Below are 13,394 nucleotides of genomic sequence, written 5' to 3'. Positions count from 1 at the left end.
GGCTGGATCGATGGGTGAGGAAAAGGAACGCGGCGTCCGATTGGGTGACTCGGAAGCGGAAGAGGCGGGGAGACCGTGGGGGTAAAGGGGGCGGGGCTGTCATTGGTGCGGCCGGGACTCCGTCCACAAAGGTGGGCTCGGGAGGAAGAGGAAGGAAGGCCCCGCTGGGGGCGTCCATGGCGGAGAGGTGGGTGTCGCGGGCCGCCTTCCGGCTCTAGGAGGCCGTTGAGATTGGGGGGAGTGCGGGGATGGTAACTGGAATAGCGAAATTATTTATTAATAATGAATGATAATTAAAATAAGTTATTAACAAGATATTCTATCCTAGTAGTAGTAATAGTAGTAGTGCTGTTATTTATTTATTGCCCGCCACTCACCCTTAGGCCACAAGGCGGGTTACAGCGTTAAAACACAATTTAAAAGCAACTTATGGATGGACCCTCGTCCTTACAGTTTTCTTAAAATCGAATGTCCGGACCCACACAATGAGGATGAATATTATTGATATAATACCGATGAAATGCTGTTGATAGCAATGCCATTGTTTATTAAAGCTACGACTGTACTTTAAAAATTTATTTAAAGCAATATATAAAATTTCTTTAAAAATACTGTAAGTTTTCTCAAGGTGGCCTCTAGTTAATGGGATATGCATTTAAGAAGCAACATCTGCAGTTATTTTCAACTTAAAAACAGGATTTAACTTTAAAGCCTTTTGCACTCCTGTAAAAAGTCATATTACTATTTCAGATGGGGAGTAGTTTAAAATCCAGCTTCTAATTTCAGTTAAAAGCAGATTGATATAAAAAGGTTTTTAAAGCTTGCAAGCAAGGAGTGTTACATATGTAAGGCACCTTGTTTGTTTAAGAGGGAACGGTTGTGACATCTGTACCTTCCCCAGGTTGTGAACAGTAAGGGGGCAAGTAATTGCACTCATTGCAGTCTTTTTTTTCTAACCGGAGGAACCTTTTTAAGTGTGAAGGAATTTGAGTGAAATAATTCACATTGATGAGAGGTATTCTAGCTAAGGGATCTGTAAGGAGCCAGTAGGCCAGCCTTTTCTCAGGTGCAAGCACTGGTTGACTTAATTCATGATTGGAGTCACCTGCTTGCTCAGAGCAGCTGCATCCTGACATTAAAAACTGCATGCTGGCTCAGCTTCTTCTGTGTGCAACACCTGCAGATCCATTGCTGAAACTCCAAGGTCTATGTAAGATAAAATAAATTCTGCACTGAAAAATAAATGATGTAAGCAGTCCTGTTTTGTTCAATATATGTGTAATTTAGCTCAGCTTCCATTTTCGCATAATGGAGAATAAAATTCTATTGCTACTCATGGAAGTGAGAGGTGAAGGCCACTTTTTTAAAAGGAGGATTAGGCAATTCAGTAGAAAACATGAGGTTTGTCAATAATGACAAGTCATGACTATATACTGCTGCCAAGATTTGTGATGGATGTGTCTCTCAACGGTTACTGGGGAGCAACAGCAGGAGATAGCATTTGTTCCAATATCCTGCTTATTGACTTTCCAGAGGCATCGTCGTGTTGGCCATTGTGGATGATGGGATGCTGGACTAGATATGACTTTAGTCTTATATTGCAAGGCTTTTTAATGCAATTCATATAATATGCAAAAAAAAAAAAAAAAAACCCATGGCATGGAGATGGCTAATATGCAGACCCTGTAAGAAACTAAATTATATCTGTTTTTGACAAACATGTCGTCCTGTTTTGTTGCTGTGTACAGCAAATGGTGGAATTTTACAGGTGATAGTCCTGACTTTTCTGTTAAGAAGGAACTCCTGTTTCTGATTAATGGGGAAAGTGGGAGACTGAATTTAACATTTCAGTCCATAGAACAGAGAGGGAATGTATCAGGTCCTCTACAAAACTTTCCCCAGGATACATTCTCTTTTCCATATCCATTAAAGGCAGCAGATGTCTGGAAACTTAGCAGCACTGTGGGGTCACTTCTTCCACAATCCATTTGTGGCAAATGCTCCACATGTCAAGTCCAAGTAGGAGACAGTACCACTTTAGTGCTTGCTATAGGGCATAAACTGCCTCCTTCCTGCGATTCATTGTGCTTTGCCTCTGGTCTTCTGAGGTAGGGGGAATTAGCGGTGGTACAGCATAGTAGATGTAGGCAGGGATATTGTAGGCATGCTTCTAACTCTAATTTATTTCTCACTGAGATGGTCTACACACAGTGTATTTGGACTGCACCATTGCAGGGTGGGAATTTACCTTACTGAATACTTCTGTGTGAAATGTACCTCCCTGTAGAAAACTGTGTGTCAAGGAGATCTAGCCTAGCCTTCTACCTGAAAACTGGTTTCCTATATGCGTGGATTGGGTTAAGGATTATTTGCATGGCAGTGCACTGCATGGCCAGTTCTATGCCAGAGAGTTCAGTGTGTCTCTATACGTAGGGAATAGACACTGTCCTGCTCCTAACTCTCTTCTCTGCACAGGCTGCTCCACAATGGATGGAGGAGAAGGTAGTGCCGACCTCGTGATTAACAAAAGGTTTGTGTCTGAAGCGGAGATAGAAGAGCGGCGCAAGCGAAGGCAGGAAGAATGGGAGAAGGTTCGGAAACCCGAAGACCCTGAAGGTATTTGACTGTTGATTGGGGAATTGCTGAATAGAGAGGTAGTAGGAGAGCTCAGACTACCGTTACAATACCGATCAATCCCTCAAAGCCTGCTCTACCTGAAACTCCTCCACATGAGAGATTGTTGGAAGTTATCCATCTTCACCTTTTCCTATCTAGCCACAGGTAGCTTATCTGTTGTCGTAGGATATTTTACCTCTAGTGAAATGGGGCCAGAACATCCTAGGGTTCTGGGAGACAAACCTTTTTCAACAGTCCGTAGTACAGTGGTACCTTGGTTCTCAAACGCCTTGGTACTCAAACAACTTGGAACCCAAACACTGCAAACCTGGAAGTAAGTGTTCCGGTTTGCAAACCTTTTTCGGAAGCCAAACGTACTCTGTTTTGAGTGTTACGCTTCTGATTTGAGTGCCACACTTCCGCTTTGAGTGTTACGCTGAGGTCTGCCTGTTTTTGTTATTTTGCGTTTTTGTTTTGGGGACTTTTTTGTTTTGTTTTTGGGACCGTGTGAAACCCAGTTCAACTACTAATTGATTGATTGTGTGACTGTAGTACATTGTTTATTGCTTTCATTATATGGATCAAGGGTCTTGTTAGATAGTAAAATTCATGTTAAATTGCTGTTTTAGGGGTTGTTTTTAAAAGTCTGGAATGGATTAATCCATTTTGCATTACTTTCTATGGGAAAGTGTGCCTTGGTTTTTGAATGGACTTCTGGAACGGATTAAGTTTGAGAAGCAAGGTACCCCTGTACAGGGGTACCTTGGGTTAAGAACTTAATTCATTCTGGAGGTTCATTCTTAACCTGAAACTGTTCTTAACCTGAGGTACAACTTTAGCTAATGGGGCCTGCCGCGCCGCCACCACACTTTTCTGTTCTCATCCTGAAGCAAAATTCTTAACACGAGGTACTATTTCTGGGTTAGCGGAGTCTGTCACCTGAAGCTTGTACAAAAACAAATTGCAAGAGCTTCTAAGGAACTTAGTGGGACAGAGTAGGATCAAACGGAGACTAAAGACTGTTTAGGTATGATTCAAACACTCAGTTGTTACTTTTTAGCACAGTAATGATGAGGAATGTGTTGCAATTTTTGAAGCATTTAATATTTTGTTATGTAAATATTAAAGGAACAGCTCTGTGAAGCAGGTCAGCACTATTTTATTAATGCAGCGGGGGTGGTGGAATGGGACATTGAAACTGGTTAAGAGCCATTTGCCTGAAGCAGGGATAGGGAGCCATAGGTTGCCTTTCCATCTAGCCTGACCCCTTCTCCAGGTTCCTCCCCTCCTCCTTTGGCTGAAGAGATCTGTTGCATTCCTGATTGGCAGGAGCATCAGAGCAATGGGGAGTGGTGGAAGTAGTACGGCTGCCCTCTCTTCTCCACCAGTCAGATGGGTAGTATCAGGGAGGGGTGGTTGGGTTTACTTTCCCACTCCCTCATTCCAATGGCAATCTTGGACACTGCGATTTAATTTGAGGAAAAGTGTTGTAGCAATATGAGGCGGACCTTCACTGAGATTGCAGGGAAGGAAGGGGAAGTGGTGTGAGGTGGTGGTGGGTTTAGGTGGTGGTGGGTCCCACCTCCAGTATATGCCCCTTCCTGGCTGCTTTTTGTTTAAGCTTCCATAGCCTAAAGCCACCAAGTGAGTTCATAGCAGATGTGAGATTTGAATCCAGGGTTTTTGCTCTGCTGTTCAGCTTCACAGCCACGTTACTGCAGCAGCTTGCTGGGGTGTTAGGGAGCAATGTTTTGGAGGTTCTGTGGTTAGAGCATCTATTTCACAAGCAGAAGGTCCCTGGTTCAACTTCTAGAGGCATTTCCACATAGGACTCACAACAGCCCCTTCTTGAAATCCTGGAGAGCAACAGCCAGTCATTGTTGACAATACTGAGCTGATGGGCCAATGGTCTGATAGCTTCCTAGGCTTCTGTGCTAATAAGGAGGCAAAATCGGTTGGATATGCTGAGAGGGGCAGCCTTGCACAAAGCAATCTCTTGAAAACAGCAGAGCATAAGGGATGGAGAAGTGGCTGCATTTTGCTCCCCCTGCGATTCAGGAAAAGTTCATCAGGGCAAGTTCTTGTTGAGTGTTTGTTCTTGGGGCAACATTTTGATTTGGAGAAGATACATTATTGTTACTCCCATTTGGGTTAAGCTTTTGCATTTATATTGTTGGCCTTGCTATGAATGAGTTGTTTAATCTGCATGCATATTTATACGATGTTTTCCTTACCCTTATTTGTATGATTACAGAAATTTTGTTATGTCTTGTAATTGTTTGTGAGTTACTTTGCTGTATTTTATTGTATAAACTTTTCTGAAGTTGGAGCCACCTTGAGCATGGCTTACCATGAGAGTCAAACAAATAAACTGTTGATGAAACTATCAGCAAAGTCTGATAAACCTGGCTTGTGAAGAGCCACTTGCCTATTGCCTGTAGTCAGAATCCCTTTCAGGTGACAAACAAATGGATCTTCACAGAAGTTGCTTTTCATTTCCTTTTAGTCCAAAAGCAGCCAGCAGGTAGCATCAAGGCTGGAATGTCTCTGAGATTATTGGCAAGGCTGCCAGAGACTGTACTGGGAGCAAGTTTTATCTCACGTACCTTTCAAAGTGGCCACCTATACAACTTCTTTCTTCTCCATCTCCCAGAATGCCCCGAGGAGGTGTACGACCCCCGCTCGCTCTACGAAAGGCTCCAGGAGCAGAAGGACAAGAAGCAGCAGGAGTTTGAGGAGCAGTTCAAGTTCAGTAAGTTCCAGTAAGCATCTTTGTGAATCCTGACACAGGGGAGCCGCACTGAACGGCTTCAGTACTTTTTGTGAAAATCCTGTCCTGAGAAAAGCAGGGCCCTATATCTCTGAGCTCCTTAAAGAATTCTGAGAGCATGACAACTTTTGGGGGACAAGGAGAAGGAACAGAAGCCTGTCTGTCAAAGTACTGGCAGAAGAGGGGATGTCCTGGTTCCCATAACATAGCTGAGCCATTGCTAGCATGGCTGCCTATCTGTGCTCTTGTCTCTAGAGGCTAGAAGAGATCATGTGTTCCCAGCTCCAGAGTTTGGGGCAGAAAGACCTCCTGTTAAAGCACTGCAGTGTCACGTGGATCAGAATAGGAACATGCTGCAGAGGAAGGGCAAGATGGTGCTGGCTTTGCAGCTAAATGGCTTATTCAAGTCTGTTCTCCTGTCGCCTCCTCTTTCAGAAAACATGGTCAGAGGCCTAGACGAAGAGGAGACCAAGTTCCTCGATGAGGTTTCTCGGCAGCAAGCGCTAATAGAGAAGCAGCGGCGAGAAGAGGATCTCAAAGAGCTGAATGAGTACAGAATATCCTTTGCATTGAAGCACTTCCTATTGTAAAGTTGGAAGTAAGAAGGGGCAGGTGGCTTGTTTAGCACTCGGGTGCGGTTTGGGGTGTCGTGGCGATCTGAAGAGCTGGAGCTTAATTTCCACAGCCCATTTCATTTTTTTTTTACTAGAGCTGTATTCTCGCTTTGCTATGGATGAATTTGAGAACAGAGCTTGTGGGTTTGTTATTCAGGATGTGTTAAACTTCAGTAATTTGATCTGGCTGTGAATGAAAACAAGAGGACTCTTGGAGATGTGGCAACAGGTTGGTGACTAGCACCAGGGCCCCCACAACATTTGTTTTGGTGGCCTGCCATTATTTGGCTGACCCCTCCACATCCCTTTTGTGAGTTTATTCACACATCAGAAAGAAATCTTTTTGTGCTTGGCATCCAGGGAATGGGTAAGCATTGCTGGTGACCAGATTTGTAGACTTTTGGAACAGAATTTTTCATCTGGGCTTGAAGCTCTTGTGGCTCTGGTAGCTGGGCCGATTCTTCTAAGTGTGGATATCAGGGGTAGGCAGCCTCCAGGTGCTAGGGACTACAACTCCCATCATCCCTTGCCACTGGCTGTGCTGGCTTGGGCTGATAGCCTGGGAGGCTCTAGGCCTTGCTGATCTGTGTGTTGCCCTGTCCATAGTACTTTTCCCAGGCTCTGCTCCAGAGCCTTCCCTCACACCACCCCTTTCTTCCATATCTTTCCCAGCACCCCCCTCCACATTTGAACCCATCAGTTTCTTCACTGAACTTCTCTGGTCTTGACCTGGGAACCATCTCAGAAACTCAAATGTTGACTGCACTGCCTTATGCGGAGTGAAGCCAGTGACCCACCTAGCTCGGTATTCCCCACACTGGCAGACAGGGGCTTTCCAAGGCCTCAGCTGCAGGTCCTTCCCCAGCCCCACCTGGAGATGCTGGAAATTGAACCTTTCATATTGTGTGCTGCTAAGCATGAACTACCAGTTTGTAACTTTTTACTGAGTTCTTTAATGGGTAAAGGTGGTCAGAGCGACTCATTCTGTGCTTGAATGGTGTGAATTTCACCCCAAGCCCTGTTGGAATAGGGTGGGGTTTTTGTGAGTGTTAACGCTCACCCACCCACCCACCCACCTAATATTTCAAGAGGCATGTTTGGTATTTGAGGCTCTCCACCAGATGGTGCCAGAGAGCTTCCTTTAGCAGTACTGTTGAGCATCTCAAAAAACAACAAAGCCAGTAATATACATATTTTTAAAAATATAGATAGCATTAGCTTGTTTGGAGGGAGATTATTATCTGCACTTTAAAAAAGCATGCATTTTAAATGGAAAGTTGTATCCAACAAAGTTCTACTCAGAGTAGACATTGAAACTGGGAAGTGCAAGTGCTTAAAGTCCATTAACTTCAGTGGGTCTACTCTGCGTAGGACTCGGATTGGATGCATTGGATGTCACATCTAGCGTGGCCATATGTAAATGCGGGGAAGGTGCTTCAGGAATGTGACGGGGTGGTTAGATTTTTATCTGGGCAGCTGAATGATGCCAATTACTATAAAATCCACTGGTGCTTAATGCATTTGATAACTGATTTTATTTGAGTAAATAATTACTCAAATAATTCAAATGATTGATTCACTGGTGTTCCTGATGGAAAGGTTTAGAGTCCTGATGGAAAACAAATCCACAAAGACTGGTTTCCTTCTCCTCCTGTGCAGGTTTTAATAAGTGTACACACACCGCCTCTTCTAAGGTATTGGGGTTACTGGTACCCCTGCAGCCTGGCAGGACTGGGACTACAGGTGCCAATGTAAGGGCGAGTTTGGCTGCTCTGGATTTCCTGCACACCCGTCAGTCCTCAGATTCCACTTGATCCTTAACCTTTGAGTCCACAGCACTTTGTCAAAGGTAGGGGTCAGTGCTGACCTGAAGAAGGAAGCAGACAAGAAACTGCCGGCGAAATCAGCAGAAAACAAGAGCAAGTTCTCACAGGCAAAGCTGTTGGCTGGAGCTGTGAAACATCGGAGGTAAGTTCCCAGATGAATGAAGGGCCCTTGTTGATGGAAAGTAAACAAGCTAACCTTTTGAGGCTTAAAATTGACCATCGCAATGTGGGGTGTGAAGTGGGGTAGATTCTGGAGTTTAAAATCTCCCAGGCAGAAATATACCAGGCTTTCCCATCTGAATAGGAGATGTAAAGCCCATTGTTATTTTTTAAATTTACTGTATTTACTCGAATCTAATGCTCACCTTTTTTGGCCAATTTACATTGCGAAAATCAAGGTGTGCATAAGATTCTATGGCACATTTACATTTGCCAGCAAATGGTTTCAGAGTTTTGAAAATTGTGGTGTGCTTTAGATTCAATGGCGCATTAGACTCGAGTAAATATGATATTAGTGCTTTTTTGCCATGGCAACTCAGTGACCTACAGAACAACTTGCAGTGCCTCCCCCCCCAATGGTTCCAGTCCTCTTTTTTGACTTTGCATTGTTTCCTTTCAGTTCAGAAGGTGCCAACAGCGTGAAAAGACTGAAACTCGATCCGGATCCTGACCATGACAAGACTCCAGGTAGGTTTGTTTGTATGGTGGGTTACGCTAGGCCTCGTATCGCCTGCTGTGCATTGGTCATGTTGCCTTCATGAACAGCTGATCAGTCAGTTGGGGGGGGGAGTGAAGGAAGGGATGCATCCCGTTGCAGAATATTGGGCAAAACCCATGAGGCGGCTTTCCTGGGGAAAAGTGATATTGCAGTGAACCTAAGACGAGCCTGCTGGATCAGGCCAGTGGCCCATCCCGTTCGGCATTCCATTCTCACAGTGGCCAACCAGATGCTTGTAAGCATTACCGCCTCCGACTGTGGAGTGCATATCACTTGTCTTCTCAAAGCAATGGTGATGTCATGAGCCGATAATTCAGTGACCTCTGTCCTAGAGCAATGGTCTTAGGCTGACAGGTTCAGGCTCGCAAGTGGATTGTGTCTGGACACCTCATGGGTTGCAGATGTATATGTATGTAAATGAAAGCTCAGCCCCATGTTGTGAGGGCTTGGGTTATGTCATGGGGCTATGACAAATTCATGGAGGATAAGGCTCTCAGTGGCAACTGGTCATGATGGCTGGGAATCATCTCCAGTCTCTGGGACACTCACTTCCCTCTGAACCTCAGTTGTGGGGGAATACAAGCAAGATAATGAAACTGCACCACTGTCCCGCTTGCTGGCTTCCCATCCACAGCTGGGTAGTAGCTATGGGAACAGGATGCTGGATTAACAGGGACTTTGGTCTGACCAGCAGGGCTCTTCTGTTCTGATGGGGGTCCTTGGTCTGTAATGTTTGAAGGTAACTGAGGGAAAGTAATGCAGCAGATCTGTAGCTGAAAGGCCAGCAGCACCAGCTTTGCTCACCGAGGCTGTATTCACATGGCGGCTTATTCTGCTTCCCTGTTAGTTTCATTGTGAAAGTGAGTGCCATAATTTAACTATACACTGTGAATAAGTGCTTTTTAAAATCTGTCCTGAAAACCTTTCCTCTGGCCACACTTTCCATGCCATGCATAACTTTATAAACTTCTATCATTCTATCAAAACTTCTCTTACTCACCTTTCCTCTAAACTAAGAAGTTCCAAAAGCCTTTCCCTATAGTGGAATCTCTACATCCCTGTGGTCGTTTGAGGTGAGGAGACCAATACCATACACAGTATTCCAAATGTGGTCGCTCCATAGATTTGTATTGGCAGCTTTATTTTCCAATCTTCCTTTCTCTTTTCCAGAAAAGCCGCCCTGTGTTCCTCTGAGCAGCGGTTCCATGAGCGGCTCTGCCCTCCACTGTCCCTCGGCTGCCGTCTGCATTGGGATCCTGCCAGGCCTCGGGGCCTACTCTGGGAGCAGCGACTCAGAGTCCAGCTCAGACAGTGAAGGGACCATCAACTCCACCGGGAAGATCGTCTCCTCCGTGTTTCGGGGAAGCAACTTCTTTGATGCTCCGCTGTAGGTGTCTCCCCAGCCCCTTAGAAGCATGGGTAGGGATGCTCGTCATTTCTCTGTTTCCATCCCAACCCTCCCCTAGACTTGCAACTTCTGTTCTCCTGTCTCTTATTTTCCAGAGAATACCAAAATAATGTACTGAATCAGTCTTTGTGTGTGTCTCTCTTCATATCCCCTGTCTTTCTCTCCACTCTAAGACTTGTGTTCAGTTTGGGAAGGGAGTACAGATTGGGGGAGACACACATCTTCAATATCCAGAAAATCCAGAAAAGCATCCATTGTACCAACTGCAACAAAAGACTTGAGGTTTCTGAGGTTTACAGATGAGGACAGGAAATTCCTTGTATTTTTACAAAGATTCCATGAATGAAAAGGTTGTTTGCTGGGGGTGTGTTCCAAGTTGGTTTTACAAAGAAGCATTTTTAGGGTGTAGCTGTCTGGCAGGTGCTGACATATGGGTTGGCTGGCTCTCTCTCTTTAGTTTTTAAGTATTGGTTTTGTTGTGGGGAGAGTGCAAAATCGAGCAGATGGTAATGTGGATTGTCATGACACTGTAACGACGTTTTAGTGTTGCATCTGATTAAAGAACTCCTCAATGCATTATTATTTTTACCTTGGAGCTTGCCATCTCTATTCACTTCTTATGCCTTACTTAGCTGTTTTCTCTTCAGTGCAGGCTCCTGGCCAGGTGTATCTCAGGTGCCCAAATTCCTTGTCAAGCAGTATGTGTGTGGGCATCTTCAGGGCAGCCTTTGCCAACCTAGTGCCCGCCATATGCTTTCAACCACAGCTCACATCAGTGTTGGGAGCTGTAAGCCAGGGCACCAGGTTGGCAAAAGCACTTGAGCAAACTTGGAAGCTTGACTGTACTCAATTTCTGCAAATTGCATGTATTTTATGGGATACTACAGGGTGTCAGCAACTTGAACCTAAGCCATCATTCAAGGAAATGATGGAGAATAGAATTAAAAACTGCTACCTGCCAATGCTGTGTGCTTGGGCTTAGAAGCATGACTCCATCACACTTTATTTTCCCCAGTACTTTTTCCTCACTGTTGCTATGAGCAGTTAAGAAAGTGAAGATTCTTCCTAAACACAGGATTATATAATATGGGAAGCTTGTGCTGTGGCAAATTTGAGATTCGGATATTGTGGATTTTTGTTATATACCACTTAAAATGACAGAGAGCAGAATGGTGTAGAGCCAGAGAGAAAGTGGAGGAGGAGGAAGCAAGCAGCAAAGCCCAGGAATGATGTGGGATGAAGCAGGGAGGTTTGGGAGACAGGTTTGAAAAAATTAAGTGTGTGTATGTATATGCCTGTGTGTGCTATGCACATACTGGCCACACTTGCCACTAGCATACACACACAAGGACTGGCCAAGAGGTTATGGTCCTCGAGTTTGCCATCCCTGTTCTAGGCCACTGGCTACAGGTTCCTATTGCTGTCTCACCTGTCAAACCTGAGTTGCAGAGCTCCAAACCGACCACACCAGGGTTTCATGAAGCTGCAAAGAGTCCATGGTTGTTTATTAACCTGAGTATAACAAATATAACATGTACACAGTATAAAAATGAACATTGAGCATGAGAAGTATGACACATCCATGAACTGTCCACATTTCTTTGGGCAATGGGATATCAAGAACTTCACGGCTTGGAAAGTTCTGGGCGTAAAAATTTTCCTCTCATTCCACAAAAAAAAATCATACAAAGTACATTCAAATACTTAAAAGTTGATTCTCAGGGCTGGGAAGGGAAAATGTCCTGTATTGACAACAGTTTCCTTGGCCCAGGAATCTCAGGCCTGGTGGCTTCCCATGTTGCACTTTTGGGGTGGTCAGGGCTCTTTGTTGCGTCTCTTAAATTAAATCATCTTAGATCAAAAAGTACAAATTGTTTGAAACCACATAAGACATGCAACCGTCTGCCATCGACACGTTTGGGGCACATGCAGGCAAAGAGCAGTTTGTAGGCTGGGCCCTAGGCAGGTTCTGAGTTGATGGGCGGCAAGTTCTGGTGCTTGAAATACTGTACCACTTGTTGCGGCAGCTCCGCCAGGACAGCTTTGGCCAGGGTTTCCTTCGGTGCCTGAAAGAAGAAAGCCAGTGCAGTTCAAGCTTCTCCACCATGAAATAAAATACTGTATTTTTCGCTCCACAAGGTGCACCGGACCATAAGGCACACCTAGCTTTTTGGGGGGGGGGGGATCAAGAAAAAAAATCTTATCCCCCCCCCCAAGAGCAAAGAAGCCAAGACAGCGAGCGGGATCGATCCCGCTCGCTGTCTTGGCTTCCTGTTTAGCCGCACGCAACCTCTCCAGCAGGGAGAGGCTGTGCGCGGCTTCATATTTAGCCACGGGACAGGGGCGGGGGAAGCCCGAGCTTCTCCAGCCCCCAGAACAGGTCCGGGAGCGGCGGCAAGGTTGCGAAGCCTTTGGAGCGCAGCGGGAACTCGCACTGCACTCCAAAGGCTTCGGGTTCCTTTCGCTGAAGCCAGGAGAGTCTTGCTCCCTCTGCGCTTTGGAGGCTTCGTGTTGCTATCGCTGAAGCCAAGAAGCCTGTATTCGCTCCATAGGACGCACACACATTTCCCCTTAATTTTTGGAGGGGGAAAAGTGCGTCCTATAGAGCGAAAAATACGGTAAGTAGATACAGTTTCAGGCTTTTCACTGAAGCCACTTCACACATTCATCCGCTGCCGCGATATCAAAGCAACATATAACTATGCCTGTTTTCTGTATCCTGAAGGCATCCACCATGGAGTCATGGTCAGTGGAGTTGGTAGGGTTAGGCCAGCCTTCCAGATGTTTTGGACCACAATTCCCATCAACCCTGGCCGATATGGGAGTTGCAGTCCAAAACGTTGATCTGACTGAGCAGAAAGCAGCTTCATATATCCTTTTAGTGACCCTAAGACAGGCAGTATGTCTCAGTGGTGATTTAAGAACAGAAGACAAGCTTTTCTGGACTGAAACAAACGTTAACCTAAGCCAGCTTCCTAAAAAGTCCACAGCTTATGGTGAAGGGCGGGTAACAAATAAATAAGAATAATAGCACTTAGGACTGGCAAAGCCTTTCACACTCACACTACGGAATTCCCGGAAGGGCACAAACTGGACGATGTCACGCACAGCCTCCTCTCCCGTGTAAGACCGGACCACGCGGCTGTCTCCATCCAGGAACTCCATGGCTGCGAAGTCCGCGTTCCCCACTCCCACGATGATGATGGACATGGGCAGCTTGGAGGCTTGCACAACGGCATGCCGCGTCTCATCCATGTCACTGATGACGCCGTCGGTGATGATCAAGAGGATGAAGTATTGCTGAAGAAGCAGGGCGAAAAATCGAAAAGTCAGACAAGTTCCAGGGTATGGGGACATGGGTGGAGCGTGGGCAGTTTGAGATGATGAGCCAGGGGATGGGACAGTCCTGCTCAGCTGCAAGGAGGGAGGGGCACCTGGCCTG

General features: G+C 45.6%; 2 protein-coding genes across 2 annotated transcripts in view; one reads left to right on the top strand and one right to left on the bottom strand.

Moving 5' to 3' along the window:
- Positions 1 to 80: 80 nt before the first annotated feature.
- Positions 81 to 10,528, top strand: PSME3IP1 (proteasome activator subunit 3 interacting protein 1). Its single transcript, XM_082233539.1, has 7 exons — positions 81 to 187; positions 2,476 to 2,616; positions 5,270 to 5,368; positions 5,822 to 5,972; positions 7,837 to 7,968; positions 8,446 to 8,513; positions 9,715 to 10,528. Exons 2-7 carry the CDS (start codon positions 2,487 to 2,489, stop codon positions 9,933 to 9,935), a joined length of 801 nt encoding a protein of 266 aa, XP_082089665.1. The 5' UTR covers positions 81 to 187; positions 2,476 to 2,486; the 3' UTR covers positions 9,936 to 10,528.
- Positions 10,529 to 11,440: 912 nt separating this feature from the next.
- Positions 11,441 to 13,394, bottom strand: part of CPNE2 (copine 2) — an 82,354-nt gene continuing 80,400 nt past the window's right edge. The window contains exons 15-16 of the mRNA XM_082233491.1: positions 13,016 to 13,252; positions 11,441 to 12,018 (exon numbers count right to left, since the gene is read on the bottom strand). Coding sequence (XP_082089617.1) covers positions 11,911 to 12,018; positions 13,016 to 13,252 — 345 coding nt within the window. The 3' untranslated portion in view covers positions 11,441 to 11,910. The remainder of the gene's footprint in view (positions 12,019 to 13,015; positions 13,253 to 13,394) is intronic.

Source organism: Podarcis vaucheri (genome assembly GCF_965113315.1).
Source record: "Podarcis vaucheri genome assembly, chromosome: 7".
Taxonomy (NCBI): domain Eukaryota; kingdom Metazoa; phylum Chordata; class Lepidosauria; order Squamata; family Lacertidae; genus Podarcis; species Podarcis vaucheri.
This window is presented reverse-complemented; position numbering and strand designations above follow the sequence as displayed.